At 53.6% G+C, this 19,885-nt stretch overlaps 4 protein-coding genes across 4 annotated transcripts; 3 read left to right on the forward strand and 1 right to left on the reverse strand.

The window, feature by feature from the left end:
* Nucleotides 1-11,100: 11,100 nt before the first annotated feature.
* KRP23_5070 (Oxygen-dependent choline dehydrogenase) lies at nt 11,101-11,698 on the forward strand (the record flags this gene model as incomplete). Its single annotated transcript, XM_067890100.1, has 2 exons — nt 11,101-11,289; nt 11,351-11,698. The coding sequence occupies 2 exons, from the start codon at nt 11,101-11,103 to the stop codon at nt 11,696-11,698; spliced, it is 537 nt and encodes a 178-aa protein (XP_067746674.1).
* Nucleotides 11,699-12,930: 1,232 nt separating this feature from the next.
* Nucleotides 12,931-13,641, reverse strand: KRP23_5071 (uncharacterized protein; the record flags this gene model as incomplete). Its single annotated transcript, XM_067890101.1, has 2 exons — nt 12,931-13,513; nt 13,565-13,641. 2 exons carry the CDS (start codon nt 13,639-13,641, stop codon nt 12,931-12,933), a joined length of 660 nt encoding a protein of 219 aa, XP_067746675.1.
* Nucleotides 13,642-14,104: 463 nt separating this feature from the next.
* Nucleotides 14,105-14,678, forward strand: KRP23_5072 (uncharacterized protein; the record flags this gene model as incomplete). The annotated part of the gene is made up of 5 exons (XM_067890102.1): nt 14,105-14,152; nt 14,215-14,264; nt 14,373-14,429; nt 14,488-14,559; nt 14,636-14,678. The coding sequence occupies 5 exons, from the start codon at nt 14,105-14,107 to the stop codon at nt 14,676-14,678; spliced, it is 270 nt and encodes an 89-aa protein (XP_067746676.1).
* A 678-nt stretch (nt 14,679-15,356) lies between these two features.
* On the forward strand, nt 15,357-16,148 carry KRP23_5073 (Fatty acid hydroxylase vlmA; the record flags this gene model as incomplete). The annotated part of the gene is made up of 1 exon (XM_067890103.1): nt 15,357-16,148. One exon carries the CDS (start codon nt 15,357-15,359, stop codon nt 16,146-16,148), a length of 792 nt encoding a protein of 263 aa, XP_067746677.1.
* Nucleotides 16,149-19,885: the final 3,737 nt, after the last annotated feature.

Below are 19,885 nucleotides of genomic sequence, written 5' to 3' on the forward strand. Positions count from 1 at the left end.
CACGACTTCTTCGGCTGCGGTCTGATTCATCTTCAAGACACACAAGATGTTCTCATGCAGCTATCACCCACAATCCGCCACTCCACAGGCTACGTGAGCTGTAGGTAGCTTCCGTTAACGTTTGCACGCTCAATTCATTCTTAAACTTGCCACTTGAGGGTCACCCGAGCTCGAACTCGGCAGAGTTTGTGACACGGCAACTTGGCATACTTTTGAATGAAAAGTATATTCACGCATAGACATTGATACTTTTGCTCGCTGCCTCCTCATCTAACTATCCTCTAGGTGCTCGTGCCGGTCGCGTAAAAGCAAATGATCTGAGTGCCGTCCTCTGCCTCCAATTATCGTACACGCTGTGACTGCTGCTCCTCGGACGTCTTCACCGTTTGGTCGTTGGGTTTCACCAGTAGTTAGCATGTAAAAGGCAGTCAAGGTGAACGAGGCAACTTGGCACGACACAAGCAAATATGAAGTCTTGGTAACTCAGCTAAAGCTACACATTCAAATCGCGAAAGCGTAAACTCGTCTTCAGACAGGTCCTAGCAAGCGTGGTCGCTCCAAGCAGCATGTCCATTCGGTGAGCGAAAGCCAGGCACATCACACGAAGAAAGCTCGGACGCAAGCGCCGAGGCGAAGTAGGAGAGCAAGCGAGTGGACGATCAAAGTGGTCAACAGGGAGTAATGAGTCCCTGTCGACCACTGCAAAATGTCCACCACGCTCGCACCTCACGCGAAGCACGCCAGCAGCTACAGCTTGAACGAGGGTAATGAGCCCCGATCAACTGAGCTTGCTGGCGCAACTTCATGTATGGTCTACCAAGCCTCGGCACTTCACGCCCAGGAACCGCCATCGTAGAATAGCCACAGAATTGCGCGGGACAGAGAGAGACGAGTCTCTGTCCCGCCAAACTGGAGAGGCCTTGGAGAGCCGACCACGCGAAGAGGCAGCAATGAGTGCCTCCTAGCGGATCAATTCCCCACGCCAACCATTCCAGCTTGTCGCCGATCATCAACTTGCTGCAGCAGCCACCACGCAACAGTCCACGTCCAGCTTTCGTCAAAGACGACTAAGCTGCCGACCGCCGAGAATGCTACGGCGACAACGAAATGCGCGATGGCGAAGGCGCCAGCCTCTTGATCTTGGACGCCCAACCGAACGACTCCTTCTTCGCAGCACTCTTCGTGTCCTTGGGCTGCTGCAGCGTCTGCGCCGCCGACTTCACAGACCTGCTCGCCAGCTTCACAGACACCGCTGCCGTTTTGTCGTGCTCTTGGAGCGCACCGTAGTCTCTCCACTCAGCTTCAGCGTCTCCAACCTCACCACAGTCTCTGTCAACTCCACCTCCCGCCCCTGGACACAGCGCGGCTGCGTCTGCGTCGGCACCTTGACGATCTTGATCGCTTCCACGGCCACTCGCTTCTTCTTGGTGGTGGCAGCTTCCCAGCTGGTCACAGCCGTCTTCGCGCTGGTTAGCAGCGCCGTCCTCTGTCTTGTTCGCATCGACGTGCTGCTCGGTCTCGGCCTTGGCCTTTGCGAGTTCCTTGGCCAGTCCGTTCGTCGTCTCCTCGCTGGCCAGGTGAGACTTGGTGAAGTCGGCACGTATCTGGTTCATGGCGCTGCTAAGATTCGCCACCTCGCTCTCGAGCGCCGCAACCTTGTCGGTCAGCGCTTGTTCCCGCTCCTTGGCCAGCTGCTGGGCGTCAGCGAGCTTGCGCTCCAGCTCGGCCTCCAGGTCAGCCACCTTGGCCACCGACCAGCGAGTCTGGCCATACTACTGCGCCAGCTGGGCCATGTACTCCTCCTTCAAAACTTTCCGCTCCACCTCCTTCACGAGCGACGCGCATGCTGCCTTCCACTGCGCGTGCTCGTCCTGGAGCTTCTTGTACTCGTCTTGTACATCCTGCTTCTCCATCATCCAGAACCACGCCTCGCTCTCCATATCGTTGCGCTCGTGGTGAAGCTCTGCGTGCTCCTCCTGCAGCTTTGTGTGCTTGCTCTTCATGTCTGTAGCGGGGCTACACATTCGGTTCACCTCCTACCTTAGTGCAACATGCACTAAGGCATACATTCAAGTGACCACCACAGGGTGGTCCACATTCATAGCAAAAGGCATATGACTGGTAGAAAGTAACACCTTTCTACCAATAAGAGTCATTCAATAGATAGGGGTTCTGCCAGCCATCCAATGGCAGAACCTCTCATTAGAAATATCAGTTTTAGGAGGAAACCCCATTTACAATCAATACAGTTCTCATTTACCACCAAAGCTTTCGTTTGGTTCATTTATCTTGGTTTAAGTATACTTGTGGATACAAGTATACTGAACTTAAGTAAATTACTCCTACGCTTCCTCCTACACGTGCGCACACGTGTAAGCTTAAGTAGTGGGTCTAAGCAGACCCATTACACCTGGTAGCACTTTGTAGTCCGTCCAACGACCGACTAACACGTTCGTATGGAATACGAACGCGGGGCTGAGAACCTGCCCTCGGACAGTAACATGTCCGTGGGTAGCCCAAACACGTCTGCAACGCATGTTGCGCGTGCAGACTGCCCCCACCTGTCGGAACCAGAGTGGGAGGCCCTCCAATGACTGTCAACAGTCATTGGGGAAGCGGCGGTAGCAACGATGTTGCGAACGCTATCACCGACGGAGCAACACGGTGTTGCTCTGGGTTTCATCGTGAAGGAACAGCGTGAAACCGCTGCTCGAACTTCGGTGTCGCCATCGGCCACACCGCGCGTGGAGTCATTGAAACTCCACGTAAGCAGCTACGTTGGAAGAGAGGGCGAGCCTCTCCTCCGTTGGCTTGTCGAGGTCGACACTGCCATTACGGCTCGACGTATCGTCGACCCGTTGTCGAAGGTTGCGTTCGCCATGTCATGTCTTGGCGGACGAGCAAGGAGTTGGGCGTACGGACGCCGACTCACAGACCCTACGTGCTTTAGCACGTACGAGGATTTCAAGGAGGAGCTCAAACAAGCGTTTGAGCCCCCGCAGAACGAGTTCCGATCGAGGGCGGAGTTCCTCGATCTGCAACAGGGCAAGCATGACGTGCATGCTTACGCCCAAAGAGCACGGTACTTGGTCTCGAACATCGTGACCAACCCGATTGACGAGGCGACAAAGGTCGTCACGTTCATGAAGGGCCTTAGAGATGGGCCTGTGAAGACCTATCTCTTCCGAGAGTATCCAAATACTCTCGAGGCTGCAATTGCGCTTGCAATGCAAGAAGAGTTTAGCCTGCGGCAGGCTAAACTGCATGTGAACGCCCCACGGCTAATGCCACGACCGGTGGCAAGGCCGTCGGGAGGTCCCGAACCAATGGACCTCTCGAGTGCGACAGCTGCTGGTTCCCAGCAGCGTCGTGGATCAACGAATGTGCGTTGTTTCCGCTGCGGAAACATCGGTCACTATGCCCGCGAGTGCACAGCACCTGTGCACGCGGCGAGGAGCCGTCGTGGCGATACTGGGTATCGCCACGGGCAATCAAAAAACTAAAGGGACCAGCAGGCGCGGGGCGCCCTGCTGGTGATGCGATCGAGCGTGTCGACATCGGACACGCTGCAATGAAGATCGCTGCCCCCAGTGAGAGTCAATCTCACTGCAAGAAGCAAGATGACAAGCCGAACCTTGTCATCCTGAAGGTAAGCTCGAAGAGAGAGAAGTCTCTTCGTGCTCTAGTGGACTGTGGAGCGTCGAACAACTTTGTTCGACTGCAGAGCCTTCCAAGGCTTGACTTCGAGGAGGTGGAAACACCTCGAAGTCTATTGGAAGTGAGGCTAGCAACGGGTGTCGTTGTTAGAACCGAGAAGCGTATCGTACGCGTGCGCTTCTCTTACCAAGAGAAGGAGTTCGTCGACGAGCTTATCGTCCTCGAACTGGACGATAAGTTCGATATGGTGTTGGGCATGCCGTGGCTTGCACGGCATGATCCGGTGATCGACTGGATGAAGCGCACGATCGTGCGCCTCGGGAGCAGCAGCAGCGCGACAGAGAGCGATGGCCCTGTCGGCGCAGCACATGCACCACGTGGTGCATGCGGCCCTCCACTAGAGACAGCGCGGAATGCGGCTGTCTCCGGTCACCCCAAGCGAACGCCAACGACTGCGAGAGTCGTTGGGAGAAGATGTGAACCGAATCAGCAGGGCCTGGTTCAATCCGATTCAAGAGGGTCTCGAAGCGTCCGGGGCGACGCGGTAGTGTCGACAGGTAATGTCGACACACAATTGGTCGAAAGACACTCCGCCGTTAGGCGTCGAGGTAAAGAAGGCGCGTCGGCTCTGGGAGCCGACGCTGCAAGCAGTGCGGACGGTTGCAAACGTCCCGCACCGGAAATGCTTGCGAGCTCGCGTGCAGCCGGGCTGCACGACGAAGCGGTGCGCGATCAAGCCGGGCTTGAACGCGTGCGCCCGCGGGTAAAACCCGCCGGCGAATACAAGGAACAACTGTCCACGGCCGGGCCTGGACAAGAAGAAACTCGCGGAGCCGGGCTCCGCACGAGAAGTGAACGACGCAAGCGAGAAAAGCTGCGCAAGTCTCGGTCAGGGACCGAGACGCTACAAGCAGTGTCTGCCGGGCAGACACAGGAGTTGGAGACGACCGTCGAGACATTGAGTGTCTTGACGCGTACAAGTATTGGTCTCCAATACAAGAAGATGAGGCTGGATAATCCTCCGACGTTAGCGTCGGAGTTGATGTCGCTCCCAGTCACAAGCTGGAAGCGTTTCGCTCGCGAACTGCACGATGGACGCATCGAGCAGATCTGCATCCTCTCGGACGTCGAGAGGATGACGTGTGAAGCAGAAGAGCTGAATCAGCTCATCTCTGAGGGCGCGGACGCCCTCAGCGCGAAGTCGAAGAAGGAACGCTTCGACGAGCAAGGCTGGGACTCGCTCAAGGCGATCCCCTTTTACAAGGTCTTGCGTGAGTACAAGGATGTACTCCCGGACGACATTCCTGCGGAGTTACCGCAGGATAAGGGTGTTCAGCACGAGATTGATCTCGTGCCGGGAACGAAGTACTGCGTCACGCGACAGTGGCCACTGCCGCGTGAGCAAGTCAAGGCAATCGACGACTTCTTTGAAAGTCGTCGCAATGCAGGACAAGTGCGGGAATCGAAGTCCCCGCACAGCGCGCCTACGTTCTGTGTGAAGAAACCACAGGGCGGGTGGCGCATCGTTCATGCGTACAACAAGCTGAACGATGCGACGGTACCGGCACAGACGCCGATACCTCGAAAAGATGTGATCATCGATTCGATGACCTCGAGTACTATCTTCAGTACTCTGGATCTGAGAGACGGGTTCTATCAGATCCTCATGCGTGAGAGTGATATCCCTCTCACGGCGGTAAGCACTCCGAGCGGCATGCTCTGGGAGTGGCTCGTGATGCCGCAGGGGCTGAAGAACGCCCCAGCGACGTTCAACAGGTGCGTCACGCACTTGTTGCGCTCGGTGCGCGACTTCGCACCGAGCTATTTCGACGACGTGTTCATTCACAGCCGGGCTGTGAATGGGAAATCGGATGTGGAGATGCATACAGAGCATCTCCGCAAGTTGCTTGAGCTCATGCGAAAGCACAAGCTCTACGCGAACCTGAAGAAGTGTATCTTCGGGGCGACCGAGATACCCGTACTTGGGTGTCTCGTGGGGAAGAACGGCGTACGCCCTGACCCAGCAAAGGTCAGAGTGATCAATGAATGGCCTACGCCTTCAAATGTAAAGGAACTGCGGCAATTCCTTGGACTCGCCACGTACTTGTGCAAGTACGTGAGCAACTACGCGGGCAAGATTCGCCCGCTGTCGCAGCTCTTAAAGAAAGAGGCTGCATGGGAATGGACTGCTGATTGTCAGCAGGCCTTCGAAACAGTCAAGCAGGGCTTGACTGAGGCGCCGATCTTGGCGGTGGCCGACCAAGATCGCCCATTCCACGTGGTGTGCGATGCATCCGATTTCGCGATCGGATGCGCACTGATGCAACTCGATCACGAAGGTCGTGATCGTGTGGTTTACTACCAATCGCGTCAGCTGAAGCCAGCTGAGCGCAATTACCCGGTACATGACAAGGAACCCCTTGCCATGAAGTATGCACTCGCAAAGTTTCGAGTGTATCTACTTGGGAGTAGACCATTCGTGGTCTACACCGACCACGCATCGTTGCGTACGGCGATCAAGTCGCCGCACATATCACAAAGAATGGCACGGTGGCTGTCATTCTTTGCTGAATACAACTTCCAGGCTGAGTACAAACCTGGAAGGTTGAATGTCGTGGCCGACGCGCTTTCGCGTCGGCCAGATTATGCGGTGCAAGAGGCCGACGCCAACGCAGTTGGCGTCGTCAGGACGACTACACCCTCGTCGTCCTTGCTGGACGAAGTGAAGGCCGCATACGCACATGATGCGGATGCGAAGCAATTGTTGGAGTACTTCTCCACACCTTCTGACAAGTCTCGTCAGAAGCTGGCCAAACACCTTCGTGCCCGTGTACACCGTTATCGTGTACACAATGGTCTGCTGCTTTACAGCGCAGTCGACGACAACGCAGATCGCATTGTCGTACCGGATGATCATGAGCTGAAGCTCAAGATCACGTATGAGTACCACGATGCCCCGACATCGGGACATCCTGGCCGTGAGAAGACATATTTGCTTCTCACGCGTGACTTCTATTGGAGTCACCAGTACAAGTGGGTACGCAAGTACGTTCGTGCTTGCGAGGTATGCCAGCGCGTGAAGCCTGCGCCCAACTCGCAGGCTTCGCTTCAATCACTACCGACTCCGTCGGAGTGCTGGCAGTCCATTTCAATGGACTTTGTTTTTGGTCTTCCGCAAGACAACAAGCGGAGGACTGGTATTGTGGTCTTTGTTGACCGCTTCAGCAAGATGGTGCATCTTGCTGCAGTACCAGCCGAGGTGACAGCCAAACAGACGGCATGTCTGTTTGTCGACATGGTGTTTAGACACCATGGTATGCCACTCGACATCGTGTCGGATCGGGATCCGCGCTTTACAGCGCGATTCTGGCAAGAAGTGTTTACACTTCTTGGGATGCAGTTGTCCATGTCGACTGCGGATCACCCGCAGACCGACGGACAAACAGAGCGTGTCAACCGCGTGCTGGTTGACACCATGAAGAGCTACGCGCACTCGTTCCATCAATGGAGCGACTGCTTACCGATGGCGGAGTTCGCCATCAACAACTCGGTGCATGTCTCGACAGGACACACACCGTTCTACGTGAATGCCATGAGGCACCCACGCGTACCGAGCGTACTCGGTGCGGTAGCTCCTTCCTTAAGTGGGGGAGGATATCCGGTTAATTCAAAACAACCGGATAAGCACGCTGATACAAGCAATGTATCAGCTGTGACGACTCGCGCACGTACTGCGCGCAGTCATGGCGACGACAACACAGTGTCTACGACGGGCGTAGACACTTTAAACGACAACGAACATCACGCGCAGGCCGGGCCTGCTGCGAACAAGGAGCACGAACTGAACCAGGGGTTCAGCTTGGATGCAATGGACTTTGTCCAGCGTCGACAAGCCGTAATTCGGTTTGTCCAAGATGCAATAGCAGCTTCTGTCGATCGACAGAAGCTGAATGCCGATAACACCGGCAGGGGAAACACAAATGAATTCAAAGTTGGTTCATTAGTTCTGTTAGCTACTCAGAACCTAGCTAAACATGCAGTTTCCGATTTCGGAGCAAGCAAGCTTGCTCCGCGCTTCATTGGGCCATTCACCGTGTTGGCGAAGCATGGCAACGCGTACACACTGGACATACCGTCCAGCATGCGCTTGCACCCAACGTTTTACGTTGGGCGACTGAAGCCGTACGTGCAGCACGAGTCACCTACGTCTGGTGACTCGCCAAAGCGCTCTCGAGCGCGGCGACGCGCTTCGAGACGCCGGAGAGCCTCGTCCCGACCTCGACCTTTACGTTCGAGGTCGTCTGCGCAACCTCCGCGAGCTGAGCCTTTAACAAGCTCAGCTCCTGACGCAGAGCAGCGAACTGCGACGCTTGGAGACGCTCAACAGCCTCCAAGCGAGACTCAAAGTTTGGTTGACCAAACCCGGGGCGTCTACCCGCCCCCCCCCACCCCCGTTGCGAGACGCACGCGGGGCAACTCGCTGGATCGTCCAGCGAATTGTTGGTCATCGGAACCAGACCCGAGGTCCGGTTCATTTTCGTATTCGTTGGAGAGGATTTCCTCCCCAACACGATACGTGGGAATCACGGAATGTCCTGATGGAGGACATTCCGGAAATGGTGACGGCGTACGAAGGCCGCCACCGCCACCTCCGCCGAAGGGCGTAAAACTTGGGCGAGCGCTGTAGTCGCCTACAGCACTCGGATAAGTGCTGCGATTATCCGCAGCACTAGAAGACGCCTGCGCCTGAAAACTGGCGCGCAGGGTCTTGAGGTCGTCAGGTACACACATGGACGTGTACCCGTTGACGTCCCGCTCGGTGATGCGTACTGCTCCGGGGTAGCAGTACTCACAAGCAGTGTCGTAAGGCACTGCGCAAGGAAGTCCGATACCGACTGCACCATGGTGCAGTCGTTCAAGTTTACCACGCTTCGAGAATTTCTCGTAGCGCCCCCGCGCCTGGCTAATCCGGTCGCGATAGCCAGCGGGGTTCTTGTTGAAGTTTTCAACAAAGGCACTCCAACTTTGACAAAGTGCCTGCCACTCGGGCACTTTGCTTCTGCGAGAAGTCTTCTTGCTCGCAAACCATCGGAGCTCATGGAAGAGCCCGATGTAGTAGTCGCGCCTTTGATTCGTTAACGGATCAAAGTGTACTCGCTTCGCGACGTCATCGTCAACGATGGCGTTGCACGAGTACAGCGCGTACAGATTCGGTGGCGCGGTCGCACCGAATCGGCTGCCGATCTCAGACTGAGACGGCATCCACGGCTCGCGCACTGGTTCAGTGCGCGAGGCCGCAACAACAGCGGATGGAGCAGAGTCATCTCCATCCCGCGGAGTCGTCAAGGCTCCAGCGGCAGCGAGCGGTGTTCCACTGCCGCTGCGCGAACGCTTCGAGCTCGAAGCGTTCGGGTCGTCCTCGCGTGGACGACGCAGACCCACATTGGGGTCAGTGTGGCCCGGAGACAAGATGTCCTTGTCTCCTTCGAGTTCCCCCTCCTCGACTTCGCTTCCGTAGTCGAGGGGAACTCCCTCTCCACTCGGAGAGTAGATGCCCACTCCGGGTTCGACAGCAATGATCTTGCCTGTCTTGTTTCGGATGGCATGTTTCTCATGCCATCTCGAGTGGTATCCAGCAACAGAGAGGCGACTCTCTGTTGCCGCGCTTGTCGGCATCGCCGTCGAGGCGATGCCAGTAGCGGTCGTGGCTGAGGCAGCGGCCGTCGTCGCCTTGGAGGCGACGACAGCACTTGCTGTTGCCGAAGCGGCCGGCGTCTTGGACGAAGACGTCGTTGGCGTGCTCATTGGGAATGAGCACGTGTTCTCCCGAAGAAAATACGGATTGACGTGTCGAGACCGGCACGTCAAATCCTAACGGGGGGATGGTGTAGCGGGGCTACACATTCGGTTCACCTCCTACCTTAGTGCAACATGCACTAAGGCATACATTCAAGTGACCACCACAGGGTGGTCCACATTCATAGCAAAAGGCATATGACTGGTAGAAAGTAACACCTTTCTACCAATAAGAGTCATTCAATAGATAGGGGTTCTGCCAGCCATCCAATGGCAGAACCTCTCATTAGAAATATCAGTTTTAGGAGGAAACCCCATTTACAATCAATACAGTTCTCATTTACCACCAAAGCTTTCGTTTGGTTCATTTATCTTGGTTTAAGTATACTTGTGGATACAAGTATACTGAACTTAAGTAAATTACTCCTACGCTTCCTCCTACACGTGCGCACACGTGTAAGCTTAAGTAGTGGGTCTAAGCAGACCCATTACAATGTCTGCGTGCTCTTTCTCCAGCAGTGCGTGCTTGTCCTTGAGCAACGAGTGCTCGTCTTCGAGTATCGCGTACTTGGTCTTCGTGTTCGCCAGCGCTTTGCAAAGGTACGTCTCGCTCACCATGGTCCAGTCGGAAGAAGTTTCTTGCTTGTGCTCTGCTGGTCCAAACGGAGAATGACTCGTTTGGGCCTGGGGCGGGCGTTTGGGCGCCAAACTGAATTCAAACGGAATAAAGATGCGACATCTCTCGTTTTGTGTGGCTCTGGCGCTAAGAATGACATGTTCTAGAAGCCCCGCACTGCTGGGCCGAAAGCGATCCCAATCCACTCGCTGTTGTGGCCCCACTTGGCCAGCAGCAAACCTCGCAAGGGCTCTGCGTGGGCTCCAGCGCTCTACGACGATGGGATCAGCTGCTGATGACAGTCGCGAGCGGTGGAGGCGGGCTCTTCAAGAGCAAAGAAGAGGAAGAGCAACAGACGCTTCTTCGCCGGACCCTTCTGCCGCTACTGCTGCTGCTGGCACATAGCTGTTGCAGCTAGTCGAAGCTGTAGCCATTACAGTCCCATTGTAATACAGGTCCCACTTTAATGGCTACATCTTCGATTAAAGTTGTTGCAACAGGTATGTGTAATGGCTACCTCTTCGACTAGTCGCGACGTAGCATATCTTCCACACCGCACGGCCATGCTCAGGCCCAGGACGAAGGTGCTGGTCAAGGCCAAAGAGCGCGAGTCGTCAGCAGTAACGGACCGCTCGTGGTCATCAATCCAGGTCGAGTTTGATTGCTGTCGATGGGAGGGTTTAATTTGCGCGAGCAAACGCCGTGCTCGGCGGCTCGTCGTCAATCTGCGGTCATGCCAAGGACTACAGCGACTGGGAGACGAACGGTGTTGAATGCTGCAGCTTCGTGGACTGTTCGCCGCACTTCAAAAAGTCGCTGAGCCACGAGCTCGGCGGTGATGACTACCGAGGAGGCGACGGCCCACTTCGTGTAGTAGGAAGATGCAGAGAGACCAGCCTCTCTTCATGCATTCAGGACTACCCTCTCACATCCAACACGAACGGTCTCCTGCAGGAAGTTATGGGCTGGAATGACTTGACGGCCCACGATAGCAAGCAAGGCACTATGTCTGCCGCTTTCCTTTACCCGTGATGGGCCGTGAAAACCTTACTGTCGTGGCGAACACGCTGGCAAACAAACTGATCTTTGATCGCACGAAGGTGGTGGGCATTGAGCACGAGATCAACAAGTCCAAGGCCGTGTTGAAGGTCTTGCCGCGCAAGGAGCTGGTCCTATCGGGCGGAGCTGGCAACACGCCGCGAGTGTTGCTGCTCTCGGCTGTTGGCGCCGCGGATCATCTGAAGGAGATTGGTGGGCCTCTTGTGCACCACTTGCCGGCAGCGGGAAATAATACGCAGGACCACATTGGACTTTGCTGGCAAGGAGCCTGTCACGGTGTACAACGCATCGAAGAGCTACCCGGGCAACGTGCTCAAGATTGGGTACGAGTGGTTACGTGGCTCCAGCGACAGCACCTTGAAGCTCCGCAGTGCGAGCCCTCGAGACCACCCTCCCATCGATCCCAAGAATGAGTACATAGTCGAAGAGGAGAGCCAAGTCACACTGCGCTTTCACGGACTGGAAGGTCTCTGCATCAGTCATGCCCGAACGCGCGGAGGAGGCAGCGGACTTGATTTTGGGCAAGGCACCGGATGTGACTGCGTACGAGCCCAAGAATTGGGAGACTAGCCAGCGATGAGGACGGGAGCAATTTGCAACAGCATCGAGTTGAAGACGACAGCGGTAGGTAGGATGCATCCCCCGGAAAAGTGGTGCATGTCAAAGAATGGTTAATGTGAAGGTGACGAGTAAAATAATTGTTTTGCTTGTTCTTCCTACTTTGTACGTGCTCTCCAGGTCCACCAACAGCAGACGCCAGTCCTCCTTCAGCCACGTGGGTGCGCTCCTCTCTGCTCAAGCCGAATTACGTCAATTGACCAGGAAATGCGATCAACCTCGGAAATTGTATAGTTGTATCTGTAAGTACCTTTCGACGGGAGCTCGACGAGGAGAGCAACCAGCAAGGTATTGGTGCGCTCTTCCAGTTGCTACTGCAGCGTTTCCGCAGAACTGGACACAATTGATGGAGGAGCGAGGTGACTTTGGTATATTATGGCTGTGTCATCCAACTGACCATGCTTGGTTCTACCGTGGTGGTGATTTTCATGGATGGGTGGGAACGAGCTCTGCATTTTTTGCCAACTGGTGGCTGCAAACATGGCTCTGTTATTGCGTTTGGCAGTGCGCAGATCTGGACGCGAACGTGGTGGAGGATTTGAGACTGCATTTGCCTTGGAGCTCACCGAAACGAACCAATCCAAAAGATCGGGGAGAAGTGGGGCGACCGACGAGTTGGGCCATCAAAATACCGCACTGGCGAGGACAACTCGTTTGGTCCACGAGGAGGCTGAGGAAACAAAAGTAATCAAGTTTGTTGTGAGAGCACAGCAGCAGCCACATCATCGTGAACCAGTGGCACCATACGCTCGCGTTTCCGGCCGCAGTGATTGATGGCTTATCTTGCTGAAGTGACGCACCAACGGTAACGCCGCAATGACCAGCGATACGAGCAAGCCATCGGTTACCACCTCTATTTTTTGTTCGAAGCCAGTCACCAGACAAGCGATCAGCAGCACCGAAGTGAAATCAACAGACGAAGAAGACATCGCACTGTCATTGGTACCAGTTCCACCTCGCGTGCAGTTCGTCCCATCGAGTCGTAGCGCTCGCCGTCTTCTCAATGACACCGAGTAAATGGAGTGTGGCTGCTGCGTGAAGCTTGAGGTCCGAAGCGCTAGATCCATCGAGGCGCTGTCGCCTCTGGGGTAACTTCGTGTCGAGCGTCTTGCGTGCCTCCACATGCAGCTGGCGGCGCAACATCGACACCAAGAGCTGCACAAGGTCCCGCAGATGAAGCAACACTAAGTAGTCGAGCGCTTCGTCTTGCTTTCCATGCTGCCCCACTCTAGCTCCCAAGCCAGCAGCAGCACACCCGGCATAGGCGCCGGTCTCACACCCACACCTCCCGCTGCATCCGAATCTCCACACACCTCCGTCTTGAAGAAGCTCGTAGTCGCTTGTTCCAGCGCTCTGTTCTCCCGCACTGCATCTCCAGTATACAGCAGTTTCAGCACCACTAGCACTTCCATTTGCGTGTGCTTCTCGCCGCTTCCTGAGCAGCACGGTGCGCCAGCGGGCTGCTGGCGAAGACCGGCTTCCCAGCTGTGCATCGTCTTGGCCATCTTCACGGTGCCGTCCAGCACGAGCCTCTCTCTCGAGGCCGCTATAGTTAGCAGCAGCTCTCTCAGCAGTGTTTCTTCCTCCAGGAACTGCAGGTACCAGGCCACGAGGGCCGTGTGCTCTACCGTGCCCACGCCCGCGAGCTTGGGCTGCTGGCAGAAGTGGCGGCCGTGCACCTCCTCGAGCAGCGTGGCCTGCAGTCCCTCATTCAGCAGCTCGTCCACGGCCCCATCCGTTGCTTGGGCGTTGGGAAGCTGTGGGTCCCTGGTGCTGCACAGCAGCTCGGTCCGCACGGCGATGACGTCCTTTCAGTACTTGACGAATCTCCGCTTCTTGTCGTCCTTTGCCTGCTGCTCGTCTCCAGCGTTGTTTGCAGCTTCTGGGCGCTGCATGGCGCCAGCAACTGGCAGCGCGGGGTCAGTAGCATCCTGCGCGCCTCGTTGTCTTGCTTTGGGGTCGCTTGAACGCCGGATTGCGCTCAGAACAGCGAATTCTTAGGCGTCTCCGCTGTGTCCACCACGCGCGTTCGCAGAGGCACCATGCCCAACACAGAACTGATGTGGCCCAGCACACGCGCCACCGTCAGCTCCTCGCGGCGTCAGCAAAGCAGCTACATGTACCAATATCTGAGCCATCATTAGGCAAGAGGTGAACCACAAATAGGTGTGGTCCACACCTTATTCAGTGTTGAAAAGCTGAGCCTTGTCAGAGCGCGAAGCTGAAGGAGCAGGCGCTTGTGGACGTGGCTGCTGTACGACCCGAACAAGTCCAAGGAGCCCAGGCCTGCTTTGGCGCACAACACTTTGTGCCTGCTGCTCGCGGGTTGAGTTCGCGCACGGCGTGGAGCTGTCGCCCATGTACAGGCGCCTGGTGGACCGCGATGTCGAGTGGCTGCATGTAAAGGTTCGCTGTCTGTTGGTGCGGAGAGGGAGCTGTAACTGACATGTTGCTGGTGCTTGCAGTAGACAGGCTCACGGGTCATCTGCTGCAGCTCTGGAGGCAGGTGCAGCATGACGTGCGTATCTGGGCATCGCCCCGACTACATGCTACACGAGCCTCCGGCCGACGTGACTGCTGCTGTAGTGGAGCTCACCACCATCGTGTCATTGCTCGCGTGTAACAGGTCGCTCGTGTTGGGCATGCACTCACCCGTTGGCTTGCAGGATGCTCTGGCGTTGCAGTGAGTTATGCTTTGCCAGTTTCCTTCTGACTCTTCTGAGACGCACTACGGTGGATAGATCATCGTCTGAGTTCCCGACGGGTTCCGCAGAACGACGCCATCGCAGAGCTGCCGAATGCCAAGCGCTATGGTGTCAGAAGCATACGTCTGTACTAGCTTTATGCATTGTGGATCGTCCCTAACCTATTGGCATGCTTATCGCGCAGTGCTAGTGTGATGTTCGTAAATGAGGCCAACGTCAAGACTTGAGAAGTACACCTTGGTGGAGTGCATCTCCCCAAGGAGAACCCCACTGTGCTCGTAGACAACAGCCTCATATCGAGCAGCTCTAAGATCAGTGAACTCGGCATCTTTGTTTCTAGTTTGTTCGACGCCGAAGGAAAGCGGATCGTGCACAAGCACGAAGGCCATTTGCTACAACTAATGAATAAAGATATCTTTCAGGTCTATACTTTCGATTGTTGGTGCGTTCGAGGCACACAGGTTCTTGCTTTCACGACAATAATTAACTACTTGTGCGCTACCAACTACTGCATGCAAGGGCCAAGCTGCAATGTCTCTACACGAACATTATTCCTGAACTCGGTTCCACAATCACATCCAGTCACAGGAATCCAGCGAATGAACCACGAGGCATGAGCTGCTTCCGTGCCGTTCTTGTCGGGGTGGGGCTACAGGCGGGCACGCCATAAAACGCGAAGGTGGGCACGTTGAAGTGAGTCCGAGGCAAAGTTCAGTTTCGTGACGCGGCCTACGTGGTGTACCTACACCTGATCGAACTCCGGTGATTGTGCGCCTGTCGTTTGGTCCATCGTCCAGCACCGGATGAAGTCGTCTCCGTTCACCGCTTGCGTCTCCACGCTCCAGTTCGCCGCTCGGCGCTGCAAATACTACGCGTTCATCAATGCGTTCATTTGTAGCGTCGCAATGGGCAGCTACGTCGCTGTCTTGGGTGCCGAGTCTCCGTTGACGTCTACCTCGGTGCTCGTAGTCTACGGCGTGAGTTTCGTTCGCATTCTCGCGATGATCAAGTGGTTCGAGTGGATCGCGACCAAGAAGCCGCAGATTAATGGAGAGAAACGCGTGCAGCTCACGGAGGAGCAAAGTAGGAGAATCTACCGACGCATACTGTGGCTTGTGGTCCCGACAGAGTGTGTTTCCTTCTGGTTCGCGCAGCAGACCGGTGTGACAGTGCACGGTGCTGTGAATTGGAGGTCGTTCCTCGTGAGTTTCGCTGCGTTCATCCCCAAGTCGCTGCTGTTCGAGGTCACCTTCGACTTTTTCCACTTCGCCATGCACTGGGTGTGCCACTACAGCACGTGGCTCTACAAGAACGTGCACAAGCGCCACCACCAACACCTGCACCCGTGTCCGCTATCGACGTACGAGCAAGATGGCGTTGACCTCTGTCTGACCAACGTGCTGCCGTTCTGTTTGGCATGGAGCCTGGGTGTTTCGTTCTCGGACCTCCAGCTGCACTTGCTGTTCGCCTACAAGACGTACGTGGAGGTGGCCGGCCACTCCGGCTTGGAGATCAAAGGATTTTCATTCCCGCAAATGCCGCTGCTGAACAACATCACAAGTATTTGTCTGCGTGTGCACGACCACGACTTGCACCACACTCACCCGCGCTGGAACTTCGCGAAGCGGTTTTCCCTTTGGGATAAGTTGTTTCGTACCTTTCGCGCTGGTAGACCGTTAGGTGCACAATCGTCGTAAGGCACATAACATCACGTCCAGTGTTTATGAATCCGACAAGAACTATTCTATTAGGAGCTACAGCCGCCAAGCCCTGTCTTAATTTTCAATAATGGCAAAGCAGGATGGGTAAATCGTGTTTGCACCAGTAGGATGTAGCAGCATAACTAATTAGCTAACTGATTGACGCTCGTGCATCTGAATGACTTACCAAATTAGTGCTGGTAGTCAAGGGATATATACCTGTGTAAGGATTCGGAGACATCATCTTGCATTGTGTTAGGTAAACTTCTCTCTTGACATTGTTTTTATAAAAAACCACGGATCGTGTTTAAGAATAACACTTCTTCGAAGGACTGTTCAACCACAACAGCAGCTCTCTAGCTGGACATGATGGCGTTTATGAAATCAAAGTTTCTTACTCTCTGGAAGACAGCTCAGGTTGAGCTACAAGGTGAGTATTCTACTCAGCGAGTCCGACACCTCTTTACGTACTCCAAAGAAGCTGGCACCCTGCGCGTATTACTCGCTCAATTTGGAACACCCCTGCCTTGTCTAGCGATAACTGCGATAGTCGACATGATGCCAATGCGCCCAATTGCGGAGGGTATCGACTCGCAGCAGTTATTTTTCGTTCGAGCATTCTTGTCATTTTGGCTTGCCAATACCACGACGTACAACCAGTTCAAGCATATTGTGCCGCAACTACCGCTTTCTAACGTGAAAATTGCAATCTACGGCGCTGTCGTGGCTGCAATTACTGTGGCTGTAATGTATGGGCTAATACTTGTGATCGGCTTCCCGTTGCCCTTCAGTATCGTAACTTTGGCTGTCACTCTTTATGTTACCAATGGTTTCGTGGATGATTAAATCTCGCACTGATTCGGTTGCGTGGCCATTGGTTGCCACGTCATTAAAAGTGATGATTTGCCAAGAAATTCTCGTCGTCGTCTACCCTACTTTCTTTTACGTCTTCACTGCAGTCCCGGACAGAGGCAAAACCTATTTTGCACTGCTGCTGCCTGTCCTCAAACTTGTATTTCGCAATGCCATGGCAAGGACCGTCGGATACCTGAGTGATGAAGTCCCTGAGGGAGTCATCCTCAACGTGGAAGTAGTGAGTGCACTTTTCGTGTCTTACTGTATGCAGAACACACCGTCAGTTCAAATGACTATCGTGCTGATGGTTGTGGATGCACTTCAGATGAGTGCATCACTGTATGATATTGGGATAATCATAAAACGCATGAAGGCTTTGAGGAAACGGACAACGGTATTGACAGAAACAGAAAGACTAAATCGTCGAGCAAATTCAGAGTTCAATCTTGCACAAGGCACATTTTCTCGGCAGACGAATTCTCACAAAGCGTCTCCTGTACCTACGTCACCACTTACAAAATCGATCCTCAAGCTTTCAGCAGTTGTCCAACCATTCATTCCAAATCCACATGAAAGCAGTGGAAAGCGACAAAAGTTTTCAATTAGCTCCACGACCCCAGTTCTTGCTGGTGTGGAAGGATTTGGACCGACGTATAGTGGTGATGTGGCAACTGCTGTGGGTCACAGCTTCGATCTCCAGTACGTACTGGAGCTGAAAAGAGTGCTGTATATCACGGAATTTGTTGTCTTGCTGAACTACGTGGAGGTTATCATCCCCTTGATATTTTGTGAGTCAAATTCGTAAAATTGTTGTGTAACATGTATCTCACTCACACGTGTCGTATGTGCTTGCTGTGGATTAATAGCAGCATACCTGTTTATGATGTATCATTTACCCAACCGAGTATACTACAAGCAGATCAATGGGATGGATGACACACAACTTTGGAATACCCTTTCCAATGTGCTGCTATATTCAGGATTGCAACTGGCATCCTTGATCGTGCTGAATATGGTATTGTGGCAGAAAATGGGTATTTCCGGCTTTCGGCAATTGTCTTTTGTTTTAGAGAGGCAGTGCAGCCCTGTTCAGAACAAACTTATCTTGTGGGTTTTCTACAACGTGCAGACCGCACTACAACACTTCGGTAAGTGTTTCGTTTGAGAGTTTTCTCGTAAACAATACTGACACGTATTTCACAATTTGATGCATTTTAGGATTTAACTTTGCTGTCACTTTTGCGTGGCTTCAGCGAAATCAAAGCGAGTGACACGACAATTGTCAAGTTATGTTCAGAGATAAGTTACAGAATATAAATGAGCACTGTAATTGTTTTCATCCCCATCCCCGACTTCGCCTTCACACTGTGTAATGTCCCGTGTAACTCTAAAGACATTTGATGATAAATATCAAAGACTCTGGCTCAATATCACGTTGATGTTGTACAGTGCGCTCAATACTTCGAAGTATTTGCGTATAACAATGAGGAGGCATCGTCACATATACCGACAGCGAAAACACAATCTATCATTGAAGTATTCAGTGATACGTCCTCAGTTCATTTTTGAACAAGCAATAGTAAACTTGATCCAAGCGACACTGGCTGCCAGACAATGGGCACAGCCTACAAATATTATCGGACTCTATGCAATAATATACTTGACAGTATTACAGTGGAGCTATTATGTAACACAAGTAGAAATTCTCCCCCACACACTTGATCCAACCGCCCATTGACTCGTCACACATACAAATACCTTTGGGTCCAATTACTGAGGGTTTTACACTAATCAACTCTTCTTCGTGCAGTAGTCTCGTTTAGGATCGCCACCGCCATGATTTGCGTCCAGTTCAGCATGTTGTAGTGGGAATGCATTGATCAGATCGCTATTTGTATGGCATGCGTGATGTACTCGTTATTGGATTTCCGCTGCCTTTCAGCAGTATTACCGTATCGCCGGCTTGGCTTCTGCTTGTCATCCTGCCCCGCAATTGCAAACTCAGATCCTGTACGCCGGTCTACTTCCGCTGTTGGCACATTAGTGCAGATACGTATTCTTAGAGATTTTAGGCATCGTACAACAATTCCAACCTCGAACAATGATGAGCTCACCTGCAACGCATCCGCCGCCATTAAAACGAAAGCTCTTTGAATTGATACCACAAACGTGTGCTAAAACCCTCCACACCCAAGGTGACGCTTTCCAGGATCTCATCATTTAGGTGCACCACCGTGTGGGCCATGACATCGCGCAGAACTAGCTTGACATTTGGGCAAACAAAGATATTCCAATCAAAGGTATCGTAGAGAAGACGTAAGAGTAGGTCGGGTATGCAATAACAAAAATTTCTTTGCACGCCACGACTTTGAGTGAGTTGATCACAAAGCACAGGATATCTTCAACAGGCACACAAGCTCTCACACAAATTTAGCAGAAATGTTGTTGCCAGTTTCTAGTTCCATCTTGAAGATGCCAAGCCATCATATGGCTATCCTGACAAAGCCTAGAACTCGACGCGCCCCGGCAGCGATCACAATTCTTCCTGCTCTGGCTGAAAATAAACGCAACGTGCCACGCAAGAAGTCATTACTCAGTACTCAGCCGAAGCAGTGAGTCTCAGTATGTGGATGAGCTCCGCGGAGTTCGTGGTCTTGCTAAACGATGCAGAAGTGGTGATTCCGCTTGCTTTCGGTGAGCTCAAACCTCACTATCGCTTTTTGGATTATATCATTAATTTGGGTGTATAGCAGCATACTTGTTCTTGAGGTAACATCTTCTCAACCACATTTCTTACGAACAAATGGATATCATGGATCACTCTCAGTTGCGCAAGACCCTGCTCAACTTGCTGCTGTACGTTGGGTTTCAGCGACTTT

This window comes from Phytophthora ramorum (genome assembly GCF_020800215.1).
Source record: "Phytophthora ramorum isolate Pr-102 chromosome Unknown Phyram_PR-102_s0004, whole genome shotgun sequence".
NCBI classification, from domain to species: domain Eukaryota; phylum Oomycota; class Peronosporomycetes; order Peronosporales; family Peronosporaceae; genus Phytophthora; species Phytophthora ramorum.